General features: G+C 36.6%; 5 protein-coding genes across 5 annotated transcripts in view; 3 read left to right on the forward strand and 2 right to left on the reverse strand.

Moving 5' to 3' along the window:
* The window catches only part of LOC310739200 (sialidase-3-like), a 161,078-nt gene that overhangs the window by 112,699 nt on the left and 21,765 nt on the right, over positions 1–26,614 (reverse strand). The window lies entirely within an intron of this gene.
* On the forward strand, positions 112–1,071 carry LOC310739474 (olfactory receptor 52P1-like; the record flags this gene model as incomplete). Its single annotated transcript, XM_083565398.1, has 1 exon — positions 112–1,071. One exon carries the CDS (start codon positions 112–114, stop codon positions 1,069–1,071), a length of 960 nt encoding a protein of 319 aa, XP_083421524.1.
* Positions 3,993–6,318, forward strand: LOC310738536 (carbonyl reductase [NADPH] 1-like). Its single transcript, XM_083563576.1, has 4 exons — positions 3,993–4,345; positions 4,464–4,644; positions 5,280–5,403; positions 6,031–6,318. The coding sequence occupies exons 1-4, from the start codon at positions 4,057–4,059 to the stop codon at positions 6,268–6,270; spliced, it is 834 nt and encodes a 277-aa protein (XP_083419702.1). The 5' UTR covers positions 3,993–4,056; the 3' UTR covers positions 6,271–6,318.
* LOC310738535 (carbonyl reductase [NADPH] 1-like) lies at positions 13,431–15,845 on the forward strand. Its single transcript, XM_083563575.1, has 4 exons — positions 13,431–13,803; positions 13,919–14,099; positions 14,936–15,059; positions 15,547–15,845. Exons 1-4 carry the CDS (start codon positions 13,515–13,517, stop codon positions 15,784–15,786), a joined length of 834 nt encoding a protein of 277 aa, XP_083419701.1. The 5' UTR covers positions 13,431–13,514; the 3' UTR covers positions 15,787–15,845.
* Positions 18,255–26,407, reverse strand: tgfb1b (transforming growth factor, beta 1b). The gene is made up of 7 exons (XM_083563628.1): positions 25,497–26,407; positions 22,487–22,750; positions 22,277–22,357; positions 22,032–22,179; positions 21,699–21,849; positions 20,665–20,775; positions 18,255–20,577 (listed from the first exon to the last, which is right to left on the reverse strand). The coding sequence occupies exons 1-7, from the start codon at positions 25,837–25,839 to the stop codon at positions 20,530–20,532; spliced, it is 1,146 nt and encodes a 381-aa protein (XP_083419754.1). The 5' UTR covers positions 25,840–26,407; the 3' UTR covers positions 18,255–20,529.

Here is a 26,614-nt window from a genome sequence, read left to right on the forward strand (position 1 = left end):
CCCCATATTTAAACACAGGCTAAACAAATTGCTTTTTTAAACTAATTTTGGTTTATTCATCTATTTCAGATATTTTGGTGGTTTGCCCCCATTTTTGGATCACATATCACAATGGAATTTGGACAATCAAAGAATTTTAGCCACACTGAATTTTATCTAATTGGATTTACCTCTCTAAAAGAATACAGAAAACTTCTTTTCATTCCATTTTTTATAATGTTCATCTTTGCAGTGGGCACTAATGTTGCCCTTGTCTTTGTCATCACACGACAGAGGACACTTCATTCTCCAATGTATATGCTGATATGTTTCATAGCATGCGTGGATATATGTGTGCCATGCTGTATTATTCCACGATTGTTATTTAGTTTAGTATCAGGGATCAATGTTTGGCCTCGAGAATTATGTCTAATCCAGATGTTTATTGTTCACTATGTCTGTAGTTTTCAGTCCACAATCTTGTTTGGAATGGCTGTAGATCGCTACTTTGCTATATGCCTGCCATTACGTTACAACGATTTCATGAGTTTTACTAATTGTATAATTGCTACAGGTATAATTGTAATTCGTAATACATTCATTATAACAGCCATGGTTGCTTTGGTTGGAACACTAAGGTTTTGTTCCTCTAATGTTCTTTATCATGTTCATTGTGAACATCAGCTTGTGGTCACCTTGGCAAGCCCCTGTGAAGACACCACAAAGAACTATATAGCTGGTCTGATCGGTTTCTGTGTGCCAACTATTGACTGCATTGGCATTGCAATTTCCTACATTGCCATATTCTTTGTAATTTTCAGATCAGCTGCAGGAGAGTCACGCAGCAAAGCTATCTCTACTTGTACTACCCACTTGATAGTTATCTCTGTTACTTACTTTAGCTCCATGGTGGCCTTCCTGGCCTACAGAATTCCATCAGGCCTTACATCTGATTTACGTGTCCTTATCAGTCTCTCATATCTACTTATCCCTGGTATCTGCAACCCATTGGTCTACGGAATCAGGACTAAGGAAATACGAGAACAGTTAATTAAACTTCTTAGAGTAAATAAGGTCAATTCTGATCACTAGAAAGCAACATTATTAAATTAAATGCACTAATTTCTTTTTATACACTAGTAAAACTATTTTATCTCTGTGACCAATAGCACACTTAAATATTTTTGGGACTTTGTATAAAATAATAGATAATAAAATCTACCTTTGGTTAAAAGGGTTTTTTAAGGCTTTTAAAAACAAGAAATAAAAAGTCTATTATACCAAGGTTTGAAATAAAATGAATAAAATAAATTCATTAATGGATAAATTTGTCATTCCAATTGTAATTGCAAAAAAGTTTTTCATACATTTCTTTAATCGTATAATTTTTACTTTTTTTTTTTTTTACTAAAAATGACAGATAAAAATGTTACTTTAGTATCTATACTATAGTAAGTGCTTCCTTACGTTCCGAATTTCTTTATTTAACTTACACTTAAAATCAAGCATATGTACATATTTATACGGATTTAAAGATTGTGTTTACTTTATTTTGCACATTGCAAAAATTTTTGTAACCTAATTTTTTAAACTTAATTAATTGAAAAAAAGCTTAAAATCATATTTCATAAATATTTCAATAGAATGCCCTGATATCAATAAAATGCTTTATCAAACAGTGAACTCTGTGGTCTGTGGTCATGAGCAGGTTATGGTGCCTGCCTGCCTGCCTGCCTGCCTGCCTGCATGCAAATGTAGTGCAAAGCTTAGTTTGGCTGCAGGGTATTGCTTGATAAAAACTGTTTATCTTATTTACTTTACAATGTCAAAATATACTTAATTAGATTCAATTTAATTGCAGGAATAACTAAGCATCACCGGAGGTGCACACCTGTTATTTGAAACAGAACTGATTTTATGTTATCTGCTCTCTAAAGAGTAGCATGAGCCTTCTAATTGGTTTCTTAAGGAAAAAAATTTAATTGATTCCTAAAGGTAATGAAAATCCTGTAAATAAACTTTCTGTAATAATTTTCCATAGGGACAGTAAAAACACACAGTACACCCAAAGCAAAGACCTCATGTGTACAGTGAGTGATAATTAATAAAGTAGTTTCATTTATTGTAGCATTGAACAAAATTGTTATAAAACCTATTAAAAAACCCATTAAACAATTTGTTTTAAAAATTTTATATTTTGCATTTAAATTAAATAGATAATTATAATTGAATATAACACAAAGTGCACAAATCATCCATCGGCATGATGCACACGCAGCCATTTTATTAGAAACATTTGCTCGTTCATGCAATTGATCCAATTAGTCAATCATGCAGCTGTTGCACAATGCAAAAAACATTCAGATACATCAGGGGGCTTTAGATAATGTTCAGATCTACAGTTACACCAGGGCCTTTTTTAAAGCTGCTATATGAACCATTTTTTAAATTGCTGCTCATGCTGGTTTAATATACATAGAGGAAAGCCACAGATGGTATCATCAAAATTTGAATTCTCAAACTCCTGACATTAAGTCAAAAACTGTTTGACACTCAATGTCAGAGAGAAGTAAAAGCAGGGGTGGAATTGTTAAGGCACCATAAACAATATACAGATATAAACAAATGGATCCTTTCAAAATCATAATCTGAATTTTCAAAAAATAATATAAAGTAGAAAAGATTTAAATAGTCAACACAATATGATGTCTGTTAAACATTTTCTTGATATAAAGTCTAAGTCAGTGTTAATGGTTTAAATTGTTGTGGTTATATAGTTATGCACAGATACTCGATTATGGCAGTCAGGGCAGTTGAGACAAAACTGCTTTATCCTGAAGAGGAGCAGCATCTTTGGAGTGAAGCCCAGGTGGTTACTATAAAACCTTGTAGATAGGAATGCACAGGTTACTGTGGTAGTCATACATGTAGGCTAAATGGAAGAATTGTCTATTCAAACAGTACAGCTTTTTGAAAACTGGATCACTCTATGTCCAGCTTCAGTACTCATACAGTACAGCTCTCTTGTTTCACACTCATTCCAAACAAACCAGCATTCAGCAGTAGCCAACGTGTATACACACACAGTAAAACAGAATAAAATTTTGTGCACTGCCAACTGTCTATTTTACACATATTGGCATAGCTTATATGTATAATATAGTGCACTTTCTATACATTTTAATTCTATGATTTAAAAAGAATTCAAAAAGAACAGCGGAAATAGTTACATTAAAAAAACTTAAATGTAGTGCTTTGTAATTTCATCAAAAAAAATTTTTTTAGTTTACTTGCCATGACTTTGCACTTTTTCTGTCTGAGAGGGGAGGAGTTCTTCCAGTTTGCACTTTGATCAAAGTTAAACCCTAAACCTATGCAGCCACACTAAACTGTGAGGCTGTTCATAGATCACAATAAAATACAGTACTTTATTTTTTCCAGGTGAATTCACCTACACAGTGCTGTAATTATGCTAATTCTGATTGTCAGATGATTTGGGTCAGCACAATAAGAAATTATTATTGTGTGTCTATCCATGGTTAAGTTGTTTAATCACATCATACTACGCAGGATAGTTTGCCTTTGGAAGTATTTTTTCTAGATTCATTCTAATAGAACTGTTTATGTAAACGTGAAAAGTGTGAACATACTGTATTCACTGCATACAAATCTAATTTCTAACCATGGTTTAAAGCAATCAAATATGAACATTTTGGAATTAAATTTTGGAGGTCCACATCAGACCCTAATAGAAATTCAACAGAAATGTTGATATAAATGTTGAACCTTAAAAAAAAAATCTTGCAAGGAATCTCTGGAATCAATGAGTTGAAGAACTGTGTGGAATTGCACTTTGTTAGATAAATAAATGTAAAATATAGTGTTTTGCAATAGTTGTTTAAATTAGTTGTTACAACAAATAAAACGTTGGAAAGGTTTCACAAACTTCCGACCGGTATTGTATGTGAGTCGGTTCACAGCTTCAAAGAGTTGACTCAATCAAATGACACTACACCCTAGAGACTACTGGTTCCTCCGTTAAGTCGAGTTGTTCAGTGTAATTGTACTAGATGAAACATGGCTACGAAGGTCGCTGTAGTCACCGGAGCCAACAAAGGCATCGGACTGGCCATAGTGAAAGGACTTTGTAAAGCTGGTTATAGTGGAGATGTTCTCCTCACTGCTCGCAGTGAAGCACTGGGAAAGGAGGCAGTAAAGCTTGTGAAAGCTGAGGGTTTCAAAAATGTCGTCTTTCATCAACTGGATATTTGTGACCAAGGCAGCTGCCAGGTGCTTGCAATGTTTTTGAAGGAGAAATATGGAGGTCTGGACGTGCTCATCAACAACGCGGGAATCGCTTACAAAGGTTCATTCACACTCATAAATAATGCACCTAAAATGTTTTTGTACAAATACAACAATGCACGTGCTCAATAGTTGACTAGCAAAAAAAACCACAATCTCTTCCTGTCTCTGTTCATTAGTTGATGCCACTGAGCCTTTTGGGGAACAGGCTGAAGTCACCATGCGCACCAACTTTTGGGGAACTCTGTGGGTGTGTCATGCCCTGTTCCCGCTACTGAGGTCCAATGCTCGTGTGGTCAACGTGTCCAGCTTTGTCAGCAAACAATGTCTGGATAAATGCAGTCCAGAACTCCAGGCAAAGTATAAAAACTAAAGCCTTTACTTATCATACACTCTTAAAAAGCAAACAACTTAAAATACACACAGTGTGGTCCAAAGATCAAAGATCATTTAAAACTCTTGAACTGGTGAAACTCTTGTTTTCATTTTTAACTGGAAATAAATGCAAGTTTGAAAGGTGCAAGTAAAATGAAGGAGAAAAGTTTTAAACCTTAAATATTGCAAAATATTTTGTAATTTTTGGCCACTGTGTAAATGAAGTTAAATTGTGACACACTGCATCATTTATTCAGTCCCTTTCACTGAAGTGCATGTCTATCTATCTATCTATCTATCTATCTATCTATCTATCTATCTATCTATCTATCTATCTATATATATATATATATATATATATATATATATATATATATATATATATATATATATATAATAGATAGATTGATAGATAGATAGAGAGAGAGAGAAAGAGAGAGAGAGAGAGAGAGAGAGAGAGAGAGAGAGAGAGAGAGAGAGAGAGAGAGAGAGAGAGAGAGAATATTATGGCATTTGTATGATAATAACCCCCTTTAAATACACATATATAATTTTTTCTGCCAATAATTGCATTAGTCTGACTTTGATTTTAATTTTGATGATATGCTGTTATGTCTCAGGTTGAGAAGAACAGATATGTCAGAGGAGGAGCTCTGCTTAATGATGAAGGAGTTTGTTACTGCTGCACAGAGTGGAACTCATCAGGCTAAAGGCTGGCCAAACATTGTTTATAGTACCACCAAGGTGCTGTTTGCAAGATAAATTTATTCATTTACAATGTGGATCATTTGATACTATCATCTAGCTAAATTTAAGTAATTAAAATGATTTTGTAGGACAACATGGTATAATGCAATTCAAAAAGCAAAGACAGCACAACATAAAGAATTAATTCTAAACATATAGCAAATTAATATTCTTATCATATAATAACTCTTACAGTTATTTAAGAGTAAATATTGCCTCAAATAATGGTAACTGTTTACCTAACCTGCATAGTCATGTTTTTTTTTTTTTTTTGTTAGATTAAAGGTTGACATGATCGAGATAACATGACCTGTGTGTGCACATTTATCAGTAGAAAGTCCTTAGATAAAAGCTTCTTTTTTTTTTTTAGACAAATATTGCTTTATGTATTCTACAGTAGTCTGTTGTGCTCTCATATATGCTGTGCTTAGTCTATCTGAATATATAGAGCCCTGTTGTGCTTATGCTCTACTTATTCTAAATCTGTGCTGGGTTTTTTTTCTTATTTTTTTCTAATCGTTTTGAACAAATTTGTGTGAAGCTGAGGACCTTTTAATGAAGATATGAAATCTTTAATGCAGCAAAACAGGGTGAAAAGTGACTGTTTGCTTTTGATCTTTTTAGATTGGTGTAACTGTTCTTTCAAGAATCCAAGCACGGGTTCTTAATGAAACCAGATCTGCTGATGGCATCATCCTCAATGCCTGTTGCCCAGGTTGGGTTAGAACAGACATGGCTGGTCAAAATGCCCCTAAGAGCCCAGAGGAAGGAGCAGAAACTCCGGTGTACCTGGCAATGTTGCCAGAAGGAGCAAAGGAGCCACATGGACAGTTGGTTTGGGACAAAACAGTGCAGGAATGGTAGAAGAAATGGAAAGTTTAAATAACAAAACAAATAAAATATATGAAAGTAGGGCTGTCAATCAAGTAAAATATTTAATCACGATTAATCGCATGATTGTCACAAGTGAACTCAGGATTAAACGCATCTTAATCGCACATTTATATATTCTAAATGTACCTTAAATAAATAGATTTTAAGTTTTTAATACCCAAATCAACATGGGCTTTGACAGATATGGATGCTTTATGCAAATGTATGTTTATTATTATTGAAATCATACTCAACATAGAGCATGAAGACAAAATATTTTTGTAAATATTTAAAAGTACTTATGGTGTTTTAAATGACATAATTCATCAGGGAATAAAAAGGTACTTTTGCTACATTTCCACACGGACTGATTTAATTGGCGGTTGTGTGCACCATGGTGGATTTGGTGCTTGACCTGAGACTTGGAACATCAGTAAAACATGTTTAATGATTACAAATATTTTCTTTTAATGGAATTTTTTTAGAATATCTGTATAAAAAAAAGAATGTTGCAAATAAATGTGTGTTGCATTGAAGGTTTTGATTTTGCCTCATATATTTATTAATATTTTATAACCCAGCCATTAGGGGGGCACAAGCCAGTGTACTCTTAGTGCCGGTCCCAAGCCCGGGTAAATGGGGAGGGTTGCGTTAGGAAGGGCATCCAGCGTAAAACATGTGCCAAATCAAATATGCGGATCACAAATGAGAATTTCATACCGGATCGGTCGAGGCCCGGGTTAACAACGACCGCCACAGGTATCGTTAGCCGACAGGGTACCGGTGGAAATTGGGCTACTGTTGGCCGAAAGAGGAGAAGGAGAGGAGGAAGGCGTCTACAGAGACGGCAGGAAAAGGAGCAGTGTAGGAGAGTAGAGGTTCGGGTTGGTACTTTAAATGTTGGTACTATGACAGGTAAAGGGAGAGAGATAGCTGATATGATGGAGAGGAGAAAGGTAGATGTGTTGTGTGTTCAGGAGACCAAGTGGAAAGGGAGAAAGGCCAGGAACATTGGAGGTGGGTTTAAACTGTTTTATCATGGTATGGATGGGAAGAGAAATGGTGTAGGGGTGATTCTGAAGGAAGCGTACAGTAAGAGTGTAGTGGAGGTGAAGAGAGTTTCTGATAGGGTGATGATCGTGAAGGTGGAAGTTGAAGGGATGATGATAAATGTCATCAGTGCCTATGCTCCACAAGTTGGCTTGTGAGATGGAGGAGAAAGAAAGATTCTGGAGTGAATTAGATGAAGTGGTAGATGGTGTACCTAGGAAAGAACGATTGGTGATTGGGGCAGACTTTAATGGGCATGTAGGTGAAGGGAACAGAGGTGATGAGGAGGTGATGGGTAGGTATGGTTTTAAGGAGAGGAATGTGGAAGGGCAGATGGTGGTAGATTTTGCTAAAAGGATGGAAATGGCAGTGGTGAACACGTATTTTAAGAAGAAGGAGGATCATAGGGTGACGTATAAGAGTGGAGGAAGGTGCACACAGGTGGATTATCTTCTGTGTAGGAGATGCAAACTGAAGGAGATTGGAGACTGTAAGGTGTTGGCGGGGGACAGTGTAGCTAGACAGCATCGGATGGTGGTCTGTAGGATGGTTTTGGAGGCGAAGAAGAAGAGGAGGAAAGTAAGGTTTGAAAGAAGAATAAGATGGTGGAAACTGAAGGAGGAAGAGTGTAGTGTGAGGTTCAGGGAAGAGGTCAGACAGGGGCTCGGTGGTGGTGAAGAGGTGCCGGATGATTGGGCAACTACTGCAGGAGTGATGAGGGAGGCAGCTAGAAAAGTACTTGGTGTGACATCTGGAAATAGAAAGCAAGACAAGGAGACGTGGTGGTGGAATGAGGAAGTGCAGGAGAGCATTAGGGGAAAGAGGTTGGCAAAACAGAAGTGGGATCGACAGAGTGATGAGAAAAGTAGGCAGGAGTACAAGGAGATGCGGCAGCAGGTTAAAAGGGATGTGGCGAAAGCCAAGGAAAAGGCATATGAGGAACTGTATAAGAGGTTGGACACTAAGGAAGGAGAAAAGGATTTATACCGATTGGCCAAGCAGAGGGACCGAGCTGGGAAGGATGTACTGCAAGTTAGAGCAATAAAGGATGGAGAGGGAAATGTGTTGACTAGTGAGGAGAGTGTGTTGAGAAGTCAAGTCAAGTTTATTTGTATAGCGCTTTTCACAACAGACATTGTCTCAAAGCAGCTTTACAGAAAACAACAGTGAAGGTGAATGGTGTGCGTTTGTCCCTGATGAGCAGCCGTGGTGACAGTGGCAAGGAAAAACTCCCTTAGATGATATGAGGAAGAAACCTTGAGAGGAACCAGACTCAAAGGGGAACCCATCCTCATATGGGTGACATCAAAAGTTTGGTCATAAATCTTTCAACAATACAGAACAATTTGTGATCATCATAGATCCAGCATCAGCTTCTCCATGCCAGGGCCTTTAAACACTCGGCATCTACTTCTCCATGATCATCCATAGGTCCATAATCTTCACGAGGTGGGACGTGACTGGAGCTGGCCAAACCTCAGGATGCCTCGGGATGGGGAGAGAAAGAGAAGCAGTGGAGAGGAATTAGCGTAGCTGCTGTTCATGATATTAACAGCACAAGTTGATAATGTGCATGTGATCAGATGTTCTGGAGCACAAGGTTGTGATGTGATGTGTGTGATGTGTGTTATGTGTAGGCTTTGCTAAAAAGATATGTTTTTAATCTGCACTTAAACTGGGAGAGTGTATCTGAACCCCGAACACTGTCAGGAAGACTATTCCAGAGTTTAGGAGCTAAATGTGAAAATGCTCTACCGCCTTTAGTGGACTTTGCTATTCTAGGAACTACTAGAAGCCCAGAGTTTTGAGATCTCAGGGAGCGTGACGGATTGTAGCGTGTTAAGAGACTGGATAGATACATGGGAGCCAAACCATTTAGTGCTTTATAAGTGAGTAGCAGTAGTTTGTAGTCTATTCGAAACTTAATAGGAAGCCAATGTAGGGACGATAAGATTGGGGTTATATGATCGTATTTTCTTGACCTAGTAAGAACTCTTGCTGCTGCATTCTGAACTAACTGAAGCTTGTTTATTAATGATGCAGGACATCCACCTAGTAATGCATTACAGTAGTCTATTCTAGAGGTCATAAACGCATGGACGAGCTTCTCTGCATCAGATATAGATAACATATTTCTTAGCTTAGAAATATTTCTAAGGTGAAAGAAGGCTGTTTTTGTAACTTGATTGATGTGATTTTTAAAAGATAAGTTGCTGTCTAAAATAACTCCCAGGTCTTTTACCGTTGAACTAGTAGTTACAGAACAACCGTCTAAATGCAGGCTGAGATGCTGGAGCTTCTGTGTACTATTTTTTGGGCCGATGAGCAAAATCTCCGTTTTATCAGAATTTAATAGCAGAAAGTTATGGGTCATCCAATCTCTTATTTCTTCAACACACTCAGTTATGCGAGCTAATTGAGCTGTATCGCCTGGTTTGGATGAAATATATAGCTGGGTATCATCAGCATAACAATGGAAGCTAATTCCATGCCTTCTAATAATATTTCCTAATGGAAGCATGTATATTGTAAAAAGCAGGGGTCCCAGAACTGACCCTTGTGGCACGCCATAATTTACTAGCATTATTCTGGATAGCTCTCCATTTAAATCTACGAAATGGTAACGATGGAGGGAGTATTTTGAGCAGCTGATGAATGAGGAAAATCAGAGAGAGAGAAGGTTGGAGGATGTGGAGTTGGTGAAGCAGGATGTAGATAGGATTAGTAAGGAGGAAGTGAGAGCAGCGATTAAGAGAATGAAGAATGGAAAGTCGGTTGGACCAGATGACATACCGGTAGAAGCGTGGAGATGTTTAGGAGAGATGGCAGTGGAGTTTTTAACCAGATTGTTTAACAGGATTCTGGAAGGGTAGAGGATGCCTGAGGAATGGAGAAGGAGTGTGCTGGTACCGATCTTTAAGCATAAGGGAGATGTGCAGACCTGCAGTAACTACAGGGGAATTAAGTTGATCAGTCACACCATGAAGTTATGGGAAAGAGTAGTGGAAGCCAGGTTGAGAGAAGAGGTGACCATCTGTGAGCAACAGTATGGTTTCATGCCGAGGAAGAGCACCACAGATGCCTTATTTGCTTTAAGGATGTTGATGGAGAAGTATAGAGAAGGACAGAAGGAGCTGCATTGTGTATTTGTGGATTTAGAGAAAGCGTACGACAGGGTGCCGAGAGAGGAGTTGTGGTATTGTATGAGGAAGTCAGGTGTGTCAGAGAAGTATGTGAGGGTGGTGCAGGACATGTATGAGGACAGTGTGACGGCAGTAAAGTGTGCAGTAGGTACGACAGACTGGTTCAGGGTGAAGGTTGGACTGCATCAAGGATCGGCCCTGAGCCCTTATCTGTTTGCAGTGGTGATGGACAGGTTGACGGACGAGGTCAGACAGGAGTCTCCCTGGACTATGATGTTTGCAGATGATATTGTGATTTGTGGTGAGAGTAGAGAGCAGGTTGAGAAGAGCCTGGAGAGGTGGAGATATGCGCTGGAGAGAAGGGGAATGAAAGTCAGTAGGAGTAAGACAGAGTACATGTGTGTGAATGAGAGGGAGGGCAGTGGAGTGATGCGGTTGCAGGGAGAAGAGGTGGAGAAGGTGGAGGAGTTCAGGTACCTGGGGTCAACAGTGCAAAGTAATGGAGAGTGTGTTAGGGAAGTAAAGAAAAGAGTGCAGGCAGGGTGGAGTGGGTGGAGAAGAGTGACAGGAGTGATTTGTGATAGAAGAGTATCTGCAAGAATGAAAGGGAAAGTTTATAGGACTGTGGTGAGACCTGCGATGTGGTATGGATTAGAGACAGTGGCATTGAGTAAAAGACAGGAGGTGGAGCTGGAGGTAGCAGAGCTGAAGATGTTGAGGTTTTCGTTGGGAGTGACGAGGATGGACAAGATTAGAAATGAGTTTATTAGAGGGACAGCACATGTAGGATGTTTTGGTGACAAGGTGAGGGAGGCGAGATTGAGATGGTTTGGACATGTGCAGAGAAGGGACATGAATTATATTGGTAGAAAAATGCTGAAGATGGAGCCACCAGGTAGGAGGAAAAGAGGAAGGCCAAGGAGGAGGTTCATGGATGTGGTGAGGGAAGACATGCAGGTAGTTGGTGTAAAAGAGGCAGATATAGAGGACAGGGTGGTATGGAGACGGATGATCCGCTGTGGCGACCCCTAATGGGAGCAGCCGAAAGAAGAAGAAGAAGAAGATTTATTAATATTTTATATTAAATTGGTCAAACAGAAATGCACATAGCAGTAATCACGCATTTCTAAAATTTGTGCCATTGAAATGAATTTGCATTAACACGTTATTAACGCAATAATTTCTGACAGCCCTAATTAAAAGTGATTCATTAATAAGTAAAGCTGATATAATCTCAATTAACTCTTATTTTATTACAACCTCAAGTTCCAGTTGGGATGCTGTGTATAATGTACAAAAAAACAATGCAATGTTTCGCAAATCTCAAACCAATGTGTTATTCACAATAGAACATAGTAAACATATGAAATGTTTAAACTGAGGAAATGTACAAATGTAAAAAAAATTATTAGAAAATAAATAAATTAATTTTAAATGAATGGCAGCAAATCTTTTGAGTTCGGACAGGCCCATGTTTACCACGGTGTAGCATACCCTCATCTTCTAAAAACAGTTTGTAAATGTTTGGAAACTCAGGAAACTGCTAGAGTTTTGGGAGGGGAAAGGTCTCCCAATCCTGCCCGATATAGGATTCTAAGTCCTGGGTATTCGTTGCCGTATTTTCTGTTTGAAGATGTACCAAATATTTTTAACTGGTAAAAGGCCATGCTGTTATCATAGATGCAATATGCAGATTAGCATTGCCCTGGATATATCTCTCAGCACTGATGATGTCTTTTCAGATCTAAAAGATTCCCATTCCACAGGCACTAATACACCCGTAACATCAAAGATGCCCATAGTTGACAAAAAGAATGTCAAATTTTGATTCAACATAACAGTTTTCCACTTTGCCACAGTTCATTTTACATGAGCTTTGGCCCACTGAAGACGGCAGTGTTTCTGGGTCATGTTCATAAATGGCTTCTTCTTTCCATGATAGAGCTTTCACTTGCATTTTTGGATTGCATGTCAAACTGTGTTCACACACAGTGATTTTCCTAACTTGTTAATGCCGTGCTATTTTTTAGCCTTGTCCCTTGCGCACAGAGATTTCCCCAGATTCTCTGAATCTTTTGATGAAATGGTGTACTGTAGATGAAATATTTCAAAAATAAATAGTAAAGTCTACAATTTTATGTTGAGGAACATTGTAAATTGTTTGACAATTTGTATATGCAGTTTTTCACATTTATTTCTAAAACTCTGACTCTCTTACTGATCATCTTACTGACTTGTTTCCAATTAACTAATTAGTTGCAAAGTGTTTTTCCAATTGTTTAATTTTAAAAACACTTTCTCCAGACTTTTTTTTGAGACTTTTTGCAGCCATCAAATCCAAAATTAACTTTTTTTTTCTTTTGATATTTTTTGTATCTTCTGTTGTGATTAAAATATGAATTTATGAGATTTGCAAATCATTGCATTCTGTTTTAGTTTACATTTTACACAGTGTCCCAACTGTTTTTGAATTGGGGTTGTATATAATGATTACATTTGTCTTATTTGGGCCATTCGTGTTACTGTATTTCTAATTTCTTTAGATTTAGAATTTCACTTTATTATCCCCCTATGGTGATCATCCTGAATAAAATCTGACATGAGTAAATAGCACCTATTGTTTATTTGTATGCTGTTTTCTACCCTAGAAGATGCTAGATGGTTCAGATCACAAAAGTTCCATAAATTAAGTAATAAACAGACAGAAAGAAAATGGTTCTACTGTTGTTTTATATGAGGTGATTGAAAATGTTGCCACAAATCTCACACAAATGTGTTTCCCAACCAGCATAAATGAGTTGAGCTGAAGGCTTGTGTTTGATAAGTTTTGTCAATACATAAATGTAGAAACGTAGCGTATGCAGGAATACAGGAAATTGTTCACAAACACTAAGTCGGTTGTCAGGATTCGGTTCAAAGCTATGAGTTAATTCCTAGACGGCACACGGTCGGCTCAAATTACACTGCACCCTAGAGAAGGCTGGGCAGAAGGTAGGCACTGGGTCGCTTAGTAAACCTCAGTGTAATTGTACTCGGTGAAACATGGCTACGAAGGTCGCTGTAGTCACCGGAGCCAACAAAGGCGTCGGACTGGCCATAGTGAAAGGACTTTGTAAAGCTGGTTATAGTGGAGATGTTCTCCTCACTGCTCGCAGTGAAGCACTGGGAAAGGAGGCAGTGGAGCTTGTGAAAGCTGAGGGTTTCAAAAATGTCGTCTTCCATCGACTTGATATTTGTGACCAAGGCAGCAGCCAGGTGCTTGCAAGGTTTTTGAAGGAGAAATATGGAGGTCTGGACGTGCTCATCAACAACGCGGGAATCGCTTACAAAGGTTCATTCACACCTGGAATGTTTTTCGTGTAGTTGTAATTTTTTTTTTTTAATGCACGTGCACAATAGTTGACCTGCAAAAAAAAAATACACCACTTCTTGTCTTTGTTTATTAGTTGATGCCACTGAGCCTTTTGGGGAACAGGCTGAAGTCACCATGCGCACCAACTTTTGGGGAACTCTGTGGGTGTGTCATGCCCTGTTCCCGCTACTGAGGTCCAATGCTCGTGTGGTCAACGTGTCCAGCTTTGTCAGCAAACGGTCACTAAATCAATGCAGCCCAGAACTTCAGGCAAAGTATTAAACCTTAAACCCACACTCATCATTTATTCTTTTTTAAACCTTGCTATTTCCTCATGTTTATATTCGTTCATTCGTGGTCATATTGTGCATGAATTTATCCAAACCAACAACTTAAAAAGCCTACAAAAAGTTGGGTCCAAAGATCAGAGATTACTTTGAAATTCTATTGTTTCTATTTTAATTGATAACTGGAATAATCCAGGCTTTTTCCAGAAATATTTTAAACTAAATGATTAAATAAAATATTAAATACCCAAAAAGAATATGTGCCGTTTGTTGGTCACTGTTTAAACCTGAGTAATTTGACATTTGCAACCCTTTTGTTCAGATATTTCTCAAGATTTATCCTTTCCACTAAAGAATGCGTTCAGACGACAATCCTTTGATTTTGATCTAACATGACTCAGCAGGTTTTATACAGAAGAAAACACACAAACATCAGACAGGGTGGAGAAAAAAATACCAGCAGTTGGTGACAAAAAAAAGAGCTCTCTAAAGAAGAACACAAACCACCAATGTCATGGGAGGAGAGAAGTCCTCCACCCTTCAAAGAAGACTTTAAGAAAAGAAATGTACAGGCCAGTAGGAATCAGACAAAACACAAATCACAAAACAGAACCATCCAATTACCACTGCCCACCTACTTTTACCAAGATTACCAGGACCTCCCCACTTTTAGGAAAAAACCTACACAATATCAGATCCACTGCATTATTTCTGCATTTTCCTGTTTATGGCTGCTTTCTAATACAGAAATAGTGGTTTTAATTTCTTTCTATCAATAACTGCCTTTGATTTACTGATGTATAATGATATACTGTTTGTGTTAGGTTGAGAAGAACCAATATATCGGAGGAAGACCTCTGTTTAATGATGGGGGAGTTTGTTACTGCTGCACAAAGTGGAACTCATGAGGCTCAGGGCTGGCCAAACTCTGCGTATGGTACCTCCAAGGTGCACCAATAAATCCATTCAAGACATTTAGCTACCTAATATTTTCTAATAATTTTATGATTCTTATATTAACCCTAAATATGAAAATGGCCTTAAATAATAATAATTAACATTATTATAGTAGTCTGTTGCTTTGCTCTATGCTTTGACATGCTGTATTTTGCATTGAGTCCATCTGAATAGAGTCCTGGTGTGCTTTTCCTCTAAATGTAGTGCCACCCAGATCTAGTCAAGCTCTAGCATGATTTAATTGCTATCAGTAAACAGTTCAACACTGAGTTGACCAAGAGAATCAAAGATATGCATTGTCGGTTGAAGGCAATATTTTTTGTAGAGCTTCCAAACTGAGTTGAGAGATCTTTTTTCTATAATCGTTTTAAAAGAGTTATGTAAAGCTTAAGAAGGCTTTTATGTGGGTCCAAAATGGTTAATTTAACATAACAAGGAAAAAGTGACTGTTTTTTTGTTGTTGTTGTTGTTGTTTTAGATTGGTGTAACTGTCCTTTCAAGGATCCAGGCATGTGTTCTTAATGAAACTAGAGCTGCTGATGGCATCCTCCTCAATGCCTGTTGCCCAGGTTGGGTTAGAACAGACATGGCTGGTCCAAAAGCCCTCAAAAGCCCAGAGGAAGGTGCTGAAACTGCAGTGTACCTGGCAATGTTGCAAGAAGGAGCCAAGGAGCCACATGGCCAGTTTGTTTCAGAAAAAATGGTACAGGAATGGTAGAAGAATTATAGAGTATAAAATAATGAAAACTGAATAAAAAATTTATTACTTTCTAATTACCTTTTGTTGGATAAAGCTGGTATGAACTCAAATAATCTGGTGGGAATTTTTTATTTTTTTTACAAATACATGTTTAATTAATAATAATTTAAAAAAAATTGTATGTGTGTATATATATATATATATATATATATATATATATATATATATATATATATATATATATATACAGTATATATACAGTATATATTCGTTATTTGGGTCATTTTTCCTGCTCATTCTATGTGAATGTTTTTTACTGTGTGGAATATTTGCCACAAATCTGCCATTACCAACTCAAGGCTAAACATCTTGATCAACAATTAAGTACTATTTTATTTAAACCCCCAAAAAAAAGATTAACTTTCTTTTCGGCTTCTCCCGTTAGGGGTCGCCACAGCGGATCCTCCGCACGTTTGATTTGGCACATGTTTTACGCTGGATGCCCTTCCTAACGCAACCCTCCCCAATTTATCCGGGCTTGGGACCGGCACTAAGAGTGGCTGGGGATGGTTCCCTGACCGGGTCGCAGCGGTGGGAGCGCTGCATCTTAACCACTAGACCACCAGGGGACCTCCCCAAAAAAAATATACCACAATAACTGCTTGTGTACATTTTGTATAACAGCATCTCTGACAACAGTGTTGTTGCACAACTTATTCACAGATCAAAAGGACTATGCATCATTTAATCTAAGAATAAAAACAGATTTTAGGATTAAAAACCCTTTAAAACACATTTGAACATAGGGATCTACTGCTACAAGATATCACTTAAAAACAGTGGCAAGGCCAGATATTGAACAGTGAGTGATATTGAATAAAACATTGTAGAGGAGGTTTGAGATATAAACTTAGATGGAAATGGCCATTTTAAAGAATTTGAATGATTGCAATGTAAAAGCTTTACAATAGTAAAATATTACTATTTGTAAAGTGTGAGTATGGTATAGTAAAGTATAAAGCTAGTAGTCTTGTTCTTCTGACATTTTAGTAAGCTTATCACAGGATGGTCCCTCATCAGTTTTATCAAATCATTTCATTTATTCTTACACAAAAAACTTCAGATTTTGGCTGATAAATTTGAATTTTGATTTAAATTCCTGTGATCAAAGATAACATGTACACTTCTTCCTGGGAAAGTCTTCAGAACAAAGCCGCTCTGGATAAGGGTGTACCCAATGGCATCTATAACATGACAAGCTGCATTTTTGTCTTCTTCATTTGAAGTGAGAGAACAAGGAGAGTCTTTATAGTCTCTAGGATGTTTATAGTACCAATGCATTAGTAAGGACAGGTAGTAACTTGTTTTGTGGATGTTCCATAACATTAAATGTCCACTAGAGGTCAGCATCTCACTGTTATCTAACTATTTTCGATTATGCATAAACAGGTGCTGATTAAAAATAAATCTAAACTATATTATCTATATAGACATAGAAATAGTAGTTTATCAAACGATCTTATAAAGTGGCTCAAGTAGTCACATTTCTATTTATTAAGCCTTTCGGAGGGCTCATCATTAATCAAGCCTTTGTTTAAGGCATCTCAAAGATACTGCTTAAGACTTTTTCTAGTCATGCTGTTGGTAGTCACATGAAAATAAGTCACATGCAAACATTTCTATGAAGAAATGTGTAATATGTCTTTATTATATACTGAGTTTGCTTCGGGTAAAAACAAAAAAAAATGTGCACTTATTTGCACATTAGAATGGCATGGTGGTACAGTTGGTATTATTGCTGCCCCACATTTCTCTGGGTCGATCTTAAGCTCAGACTGTGTGTGTTCACTGGCTTCCTACCACCTCCAAACAACATGTTACTAGGCAGATATTCTATACCTTATAAACAGGGTAAATGTCTGTGTGCCTATTGTCTAAAAGACCAGTGCTCAGTGATAACGAGACTGTGGAGGCAATAATGATACAATAAAGAATTATACAATAGTCAATTGGTTTTTTGCCAACTTATTCTTACAGTTGACATTACAAAAACACGTGAATCTAGGATTAGTAAGAGTGGCTTTATATTTTCCATGTACATATTGCAAAATAAAAAAGTTTGAAAGTACACAGTTTTCTTGCATCCCCAAAGTTGCATCAATAGTAAGTCATTTGTACAAAGTTTCAACATTTTGCACTTTTTACTATATTGCATCAAATCAACCAACACAAATATAACATCTAAGCTGTGTATTATGGTCCCGCAGATGACTGATGCGTCAACAAGATCATGCTGTGTGTTGTATGTTTGCTGAGTCTATAATCACAATAATACTTGTTGACAGGATATCTGCTTCCTGAACACCTGGAACAAATATAGAGATGGGCTTGTGTAATATAATATTGCACACTTGTGCTTCACTTTGAGAGAGTCTCCAGCAGTACATTTAACAGTAGGTAAAATTAGTTAGATGATAACAATAGCCTTAAGTATGGGTTTGTTTATTGCTTTACTAATATTTACATGTTTGTGTTAAAGGTTTTTCTTTTACACACATTGTCCAAGCAGTATGTTTCAACAATAAGCAACAAAATTACATTTCAATATAAGTCTTACATGAAGTATAACATTTGTTCAAATCTAATATTTCCAAATGTAAGCAAAGACAGAACTGTTATCAAGTGTTCTTACAATTCACCTTATCCAGCTCCCAATACATCAGATCCTATCTTATGGTGAAGATGCCGGTTTATAAATCAGCAGGAGCAACACTGGATGCATCCCCTCAGCTGTTTAGACCAAGACACATTGCTTCAACAATTAAAATTGGGTTTGTTTTCACTTGACTATCAACCCCTAAATAAACCAAGCAATTCTATACTAGCCTAAATTCTATACTAAAACATAAATATTTGAGCAAAAACAGGAATTAATATTTAGACTACTTAAACTTTGCTTTGTATCTGTTTTGAGAGACTGCTCTATATGGAGCATGTCTAACAGACATAGTTAGTGTATGCCTAAAACATTGCTGTCTGAGTGTGACTTCCTCACAAAGTGTCTTAATACATTGCTAGCTAGGTGTTACTTCCTCACACAAAGAACACAGAGCTTTGATGTTGTTGGATAGCTGCTTACTATATTAATTCAATTTGTGTTCAGATGCTGTCCATAAGGTACCTTTAAAATGTACTATAAAGTGCACTATAGAACTACTTGTAACTGATAAAGATGCAAAGAAGACAACAATTTAAATTCAGGAACTCTAATATTATAAACTATTAATAAAAATAAAAAAATCCTGTACTATGTGAGAACTCTTCTTAGTCCACCACACAATTAGAAACACTGAATACAGCTGTGCCGGAAGCTGGGAAAGAAAAAAATGTGGACTGTTTGGAGTTCCCCAAGGACCTGTTTGGTAAGAACTGCCATAGATGCAGCTAAATACAGAACCGATAAAGTAATGTCCTACACATGTATGATTAGTTCTGCAAAAATCAAGCATGCTTTTACACTGTTTTTAAAACTTAGCAAATGCCAGGATACATGGAAGCATTAGGGTTTGATCATCATATATTACAAAGGCAATGGCAGTGCATCCATAAGGGAACAATGTACCTCAATTTTTCAGCAAATTTTTCAGCAAATCATTCACAGTCTATGAATTTTATTTATGCTGAATTACAGATAACCAATCAATCAATTTTCAATGGTTCGATTTGACAAATATAAGTTTACTATTGATTTGGTCTTCGTTTAGCTGTTTCACAATCAAGAGAAAGGCATTCCCTGCCCCACTTGGCTCGATAGTGTTATTATGGCACCTAGTGGTCAGGAATGCAAACTGCAACAGGTACTAATAGAGGCCATGGTGCCCCAGAGGGCAGTTAATTTAAAGGTTGCCAGATTCTTTGATAGTTTACACCCAGATTTTTTTTTTATGTGCTCTGCATATGACCATATTTTAATGGCAAACAATTAATAACCAGTGGCAATGTTCTTTAATCATGCTTTGGCTTTCTTTCTTGCAATGATGTCTAAGAAATTATGCCAAAACAAGTTAAAAAATAAATGCTAAACAACCAGTGCAAATGAGAGCGTGTGCACATTAAATACAAACCTATTAAACAAAGCAATTCATATAAGTGTATTCTGAATTGCCTGCTTCTTGGAAATCATTTGAGGAAGTAAATCCTAATGTCACTGTTTTATCCTAAACACGTACCGCTACAGCATGAATTCCATTAACAGATATATATATATATATATATATATATATATATATATATATATATATATATATATATATATATATATATATATATAAAAAAAAAAACACAACCAACTTGACAGGTTCAACAGGGCAATTGCCATTTGTTTGCTTGTTAAAGCCACATAGAACAATGAAAGTGTAATGTACCAAAGACAATTAGACAAAAATGTTGCCCCTTACAGTTCCATCCTATTTTTTAACTAGTATATATATATATATATATATATATATATATATATATATATATATATATATATATATTTTTTTTTTTTTTTTTTTTTTTTATCACATACATAAAGGAATGAACAGTGTGAGTCTGGGAGTTTAAGCGGGCAAACATTCACTAAGAAAAAATAAAAACACAAAAACTTATAACAATAACTGTATTAATTGTCCCTCCATTCACACCCTTCCTCTTCCTTTCAACACATTTTAGTCCTCTTTTCCTTCCTCTCTACAAGAGACTGAAGACTGCACATGTCGTTCAGCTACATTTGCAGGTCTTGACAATCATATTTGACAGTTGTTCTACCTGTGGAAGAGCCAAACTATACCAGTCAGATTGATTTCTTATTTCTTTCAAAATATATGAAATTGTAGTGCATAATGTTATACTGGCCTTGTGTTGCCTCCCCACATAGTACAGGATGGGTAAAGGATCTAGGACCTGCGGTACACAGCAGGGTTGGGCTGATGCTCCAGGATTGTGATGTTTATACAGTGCCAGCACCTGTTTATAATAATGCAGTTTTTATAAAGCGTGAGTCCATCTATGCATGAGTCCACTGGTAGAACTAGAGCAGGAGTTTATGTAATACACTTAACAATTCTAACACTTGTTTCTCTATAATGGTGCCCTTAATACTTCTTGCATACTTCTACAAAAAAAGTACTAGATATTGGAAAGGATCACTAGACAGAAAACCACAAAGACCCAATTTTGAAGTTCTCAGGGCCAGCCCATAATAATTGCAAAGCAGTAAACTGAAATATCTGCTTTAGATGCTCATATTTACCAACCTATAGTGACTGGATATAATTAAAGGAATTGACTGTATGGTGAAATAATATATACTCTCAGATTATGGTATGCTCAATTACAAGAAACAATTTCCAACCCGGCAGGGAAAAGTACATTTAAGTTGGACCAAAATGTCAAATTTGTTTTGCCTTTCCGTCAATGTTCATGCAGAGATAGACATGCAATATCCTGAAGTGGCCCCGTGCAAAGTTTTATGCTATAATTAACAGCAAAACCTTGTCTTGAAAAAAAATTATTTTGAGGTTTCACAACTGGTTAGCAGAAGATTTCGGGTTTTTTTTGTTTGTTTTTTTCCCCTGCAAATCATGACACATTGTGTTATATTTTTTAAATATAGCCTATAGCCACACAGTCTAGTGTGTATAATTATTAGTATTGAATCTATGTTCAACAGTAACCTTAAATCCACCTTTCTTTTTATTTTAGTAGTGTTTTATTCCTCGTATACCATAGCAAAAGTCTGTAAATCAACACCTTCTGTGCAGAATTCAATAGCACTTAATTGTAATACATATATAGTTTATTATGGTATGGATGTCTTCTTAGGAACAAAGCTTTAAATAAAGTTCAAATTTTTTAATAATTTCTATTTGTTCAGCTATGCATGTTACCTGTGAGTATTTATTTTCCGCATTCCAGACAAATGAACAGGAGCCAATACAGTAGTTTGCATAGTAGCCAGAGGGTTCATGTATCCATTTCCAACCCAGGTCTTTACGGAAGTCTATATACAGTCTTCTCACACAGCAAACATCTGACTGCCTGAATAAACCACAAGGAAGAAACAATAAGGTGAATGAAATAAAGTAAAATAGGAGAGATGGAGAGAGAGAAAATACATAAACAAAACAGGTTTTTCAATACAAGTTTAAGGATGCATCAAGTATCGAATATTTAATTGGATTTATTCTGTGTAATAGCATCATTTTTTTTAAGTGCTCAACTCAGAACAAATGGCATCTCCTGTAGCTTGTCGTTTAATCCGTGAGCTGAGATGACGGGCACGATCTGCAGGAAGTGACATAACCAGAATATGTGGCTTTGTCATTTTGGCTTGTAAACTTTCTGTGTCTCCTCTCCCACTGGGTATCCCTAAATGTTCATTAAACAATACAGGATTTTTTTTACAACACAGATACGCATACTAGAAACATGTACTCAGTATCTTTGTGCTGAATTTATTACAAACCTGAAATTTTGAAACTCATAATTTTGCCAGTCTCCCCACACGCACAAGGAATCTTCACTTCTAGTGCTTCACTCTCTGTGGCTAAAACAGTACAATTAATCAGCAATGCATGTTATTCTTTAAAAAATAGCAATTTACACTTCATTACAATTCATTTCTCTTCTAGTCCTGAGATATCAACTGATTTTGTGAAAGATTAAATTAACTTACCAGGATTTTGTAGCCAGTTTTTCACAGTCTGCGTCACGTCAAAAGATATCCATTTGCCGTTCAACTCATTGGTGATGGTATGTGAATAGAGATACCGAGCCTTATCCCCAGAACCATAATAAAGCTCCAACCTCTGCTCATTGCCAGGAGCTATGCGAGAATCCTTGATAAGAAGACGGAGCTCAGCCTGGGAAACCATAGGGTTTGCGCCCAAAACGGCTTTCATTGCAGTAACGTTGAACCGCATCACACTTTTATTTTGAACTATAATAAAAATAAAAAAAATTATATATGTTTACAATTTTGTCATTCTAATTAAAGTATTGAAACTGACAACTAATGAATTAAACATCTCCATACAGTGAACTTCACCAATGAAATTTTCTGGCTCATAGGTCCACCAGTTTTGGTTTGTTGGTAGACCAGACTGACATTAAATGGGTGCCAGATCCTTTAACGCTACACTACTTAAACTACACAATGGTACCTACTGTCTGTCCTGAGATGTCTGAAATAAGATATGTATATATTAAGGCCAAAAGGGAATAACAATTTTTCTGAATTATTTCATTTGAGCTGTTGGGGAATTTTGTTTGAATCCAGGTAGAAAGCCAATGAAGAGAGCAGTGAGAATGTCCATAGAGGAAATAAAACTAAAAGAAGATCTAGTTTTTACACTTAACACCTTTTTATAGTAAAAAGGTGGAACTAGATATTTAGTCCCAGTCAAAATGCACACAAGTGTAATATTAAAACAAAGAGCAAGTATTATTTCTGGAACCTACTTTAGAAAGAACCCAAAGTTGGCAGAGGAGGGTGAAGGTTTGGCAGAATGCCTGTTGCTCACCACCTATCCCAGTGTGATGCAAAATTATCTGTCATTTTTTACAGTAATTACACCCTGGCTAAGGCACTGGGAAAATGGTTTACACACCAAACCTCCCTCTTCAAATAAGTGCTTCTGTGCGTTACACTCTATGTAAACTGCAGAGAAGTGTAATGAAAGAAGAGGCAAAAGACTACATGAATGGAAATACGTATAGGAAAGAGTGTAGTGGTTGTTATAGTAGTTTTTTATAATGTCTGTAGTTTTCCAATGCTCTCAGTTAAAAAAAACCAACAGCCAGGCATGTCCAACCTCATCTAATGATCTAAATTACAAATCCTAAAACTAGCCTCCCCACAATGCCATAGATTAGGACCCTAAATTAACTTGGATATTGAAAAAAAATCATGGGAATGGGGAGAAAATACAAAAAGTGATTATTTGAAGTAAAAAGATAATGTGCTATAATAGAAAAAAAACATGCCATACTATACCATCACACTATACTGTAAAAGCGGGGAATATGGGAAAATACAAAAAGTAATTTTAAGTGAAGATAAAGTGGTGATCGAATACTTAAAAAAAAATACTCTAGAAAGGAATAAGCTTAAAAACCATTTCCTCCAAGTATTAATGTTCCTCTAATTTAGAAGTATTGCGACAGTTTCCAGAGAAAGCCTACAAGTAGTGTGGTTAGGGTTTCTGATAACTATGACAGACAGGTCTGCAAAACTCCCAAATGTTTTTTTTATACTTGTCACGCAAGAGTAAATGAGTTTTACAATAATACAACTCCCATATTTACTCTATTATTACTGTCCTACCACTGTGCTGTTTATAATTCTTGAATATGGTTCATCAGAAGCTGATGATTAAATGATCTATAACCAGCTCTGAAAATAGTGCCTGCTGTAATACCATTTTCTATAGTAAAATAGTAAAGAGTGACTTGTATGATGGACGAACAAAGCTGTGAATAAAACAAAACATATAAAAAGTTTAATGGAAAAAGTTTGTGTATAAGAGTTTTTCTGTAATAAAACTTCTTGTATTCTTGTTTTACTAATTTCAAGAAAAAAAGGGAAAACAGGATCTACTTTGTTTTATTGACATTCCACAACACTAAATCTAACTATCAACTGTGTAAGTGTGACTGCCTTTTTTAATAAATAATCATATATCTTAACAATTTCATGTGATATGCCAAGAAAAAAAATAACCTCTTGGGGTTCTATAATTGGTCACTTTAGTGTGGTAACAATTACTTGCATTGGGCTGCATCACACTACGCTATTGTACTTTTACTTCCACATTTATGTGTAGGAGATGTAAATGTACAAGCAGTAACATTTTTTTTTTATCACTGGCTTACACTGACTATTGCATTGCATATATAATTTATATATAAAAACTTGGGGTTTTTTTTGTCCTTTACAATTTAGTTAAACTTTCTTGGTTTTTTTAATACTCTTCAAAAGAAATGGGCCTCCTTAAATAGTTTAACTTGTTCTACATGGAAATGTTAGTGGTTTCCCCAAGGGACAAGCCAAAGGAACTACTGTGGGTGGTAGCGTCCTGTCTTCGATATCACTTGCTGTTTAAAAAATTGCTGTACATTGCTAACAACTAACCGAGCAACTTATTAATATCAGACTAGAGTCGTCCACCAAAAATCATTAAAAAAAGAAATATTTTCTTTAGAAATGCCAGCTATAACATTAGGCTATAAAATAAGCAAACATTTTATTTTAATTCATCTAAGAAATGATTGACTTGCTTTAACTGCAGTGTTCTGTTTCAAGTCGGTATGCTTTCAATTAATTTTTTTTTAGAAATGATGATCATCGTCTGGCTTTATAAGATAAGAGTTAAGTGATGGACATGTGCACCAAGATAGCAAACACAAGCTGGCCAAACGACTATTAAAAGGAGGATCTGAGTCACTCCTTAGCAGCCACTAAGCACCCTTCCTTCCTGTTTGTGGTTCTGCTAACCAGTGTGAAACCTCAAAAGAAATAGAAAATGTTTTGCTAATAATTACAGCCTGTTATCATTGTAACTGTTATATATTTTTAAACATCTGTTTATATAGAGCCTTCGGCATTTTGATAGAATCATTAAGGAGGTATTTGCTCTAATGGTACTTGTTATACTGATATAACCATGCAACCGGTATATACTCACTCTCAGTCATGTTAAACCTATGAACCTCCTTTGCATAATACTCCTCCTCCTCTTCATCAGGAGAATCCACATGCTCCGTGTTCTGCATCAACTCCTCACTCAACTCCACCGTGCTGTTGTAGACGGACAGGACCTCCGCAGGCACCTTATCTCCCTCTCCTTCATCATCATCTACTGGTTCTTTAGCCAGCCGTAGTTTGCTGAGGATCTGTCCACGGATGGCCTCGATGCGCTTCCTTTTCACAAGCTCCAGGTTTAGTGGTTTGCAGGTTGATAAAGTGCTACAGTAGCCCACACATCCCATTAGGCACAGTAGTGCCAACAGCAAACTTTGTGCTCTCATTGTCCACAATGGTGCTGTGGGGCTGTCGTTTTGCACTCTGAAGAAATCTCAGGAAGTTCAAGACAGAAAATATGTTTAAGGCGCACACGTGTTTAATGCGTGTTCCATTTCAAGATTTAAAAAAAATTTTTTTTCCATTAGCTGGTTGCTTGAATTCAAAACTTCACGGTCAGAATCAGACTACACTACACCACTGTGAAATTGCTGCCCATATCTGTCTTGCTGGCAAGCAGTATTGCTGAATCGGACAAACACACGGCTCCCACAACGAAGTCTTTTAGGAATGCAGTGTGCTGGCACACAATAAACTGAATACAAGCTCAAAACTAAAGTCTCTTAAAACATATTACTTACAACACATGAGGCAACTTCAAAAGCATTGAGAAGTCTAAGTGTATGAAACAGCTTAGTGTGTGTTGCTTCCTTGTTTCATATGCCTCACTTAAGTCTCAAGTTAAGGGGTGAAAGAGGAAAAGGAAGCAGCACAGCTTAACATAAAGGACACAAAACTTCCTTTACTGCAAAGCAATTTCCCCCAGTGAATTTAACCCGTTAATCACACAGTCTCAGATGCAACATTCAAATCAGCACTTTTTTTTTTTTACTTCTAGCTCACATTAAATATGTAAATGCTTGTTTATAGCAATCTTTGCAGCAATCAAATGATTTGAGAAGATAAACATAATCTGATGTGTAAAGTACAAAATCATACAAGAAACTGATAAACTTATCTGTAAATTTGGCTGCCAGGTTTAAAGATGTAGTGGCCAACTTT

This window comes from Silurus aristotelis (genome assembly GCF_946808225.1).
Source record: "Silurus aristotelis genome assembly, chromosome: 16".
Lineage (NCBI taxonomy): Eukaryota > Metazoa > Chordata > Actinopteri > Siluriformes > Siluridae > Silurus > Silurus aristotelis.

Excerpts from the sequence above, each read along its gene's own strand:
- LOC310738536 (XM_083563576.1), top strand. The coding sequence starts at position 4,057 with ATGGCTACGAAGGTCGCTGTAGTCACCGGAGCCAACAAAGGCATCGGA. Across the intron at positions 4,645-5,279 it reads AGTCCAGAACTCCAGGCAAA|GTTGAGAAGAACAGATATGT; the intron begins GTATAAAAACTA and ends GTTATGTCTCAG. Across the intron at positions 5,404-6,030 it reads TTGTTTATAGTACCACCAAG|ATTGGTGTAACTGTTCTTTC; the intron begins GTGCTGTTTGCA and ends TGATCTTTTTAG.
- LOC310738535 (XM_083563575.1), top strand. The coding sequence starts at position 13,515 with ATGGCTACGAAGGTCGCTGTAGTCACCGGAGCCAACAAAGGCGTCGGA. Across the intron at positions 14,100-14,935 it reads AGCCCAGAACTTCAGGCAAA|GTTGAGAAGAACCAATATAT; the intron begins GTATTAAACCTT and ends TGTTTGTGTTAG. Across the intron at positions 15,060-15,546 it reads CTGCGTATGGTACCTCCAAG|ATTGGTGTAACTGTCCTTTC; the intron begins GTGCACCAATAA and ends TTGTTGTTTTAG.
- tgfb1b (XM_083563628.1), bottom strand. The coding sequence starts at position 25,839 with ATGAGAGCACAAAGTTTGCTGTTGGCACTACTGTGCCTAATGGGATGT. Across the intron at positions 21,850-22,031 it reads GGAGATGCCATTTGTTCTGA|GCAGTCAGATGTTTGCTGTG; the intron begins GTTGAGCACTTA and ends TGGTTTATTCAG. Across the intron at positions 20,578-20,664 it reads ATGTGGGGAGGCAACACAAG|GTAGAACAACTGTCAAATAT; the intron begins GCCAGTATAACA and ends GCTCTTCCACAG.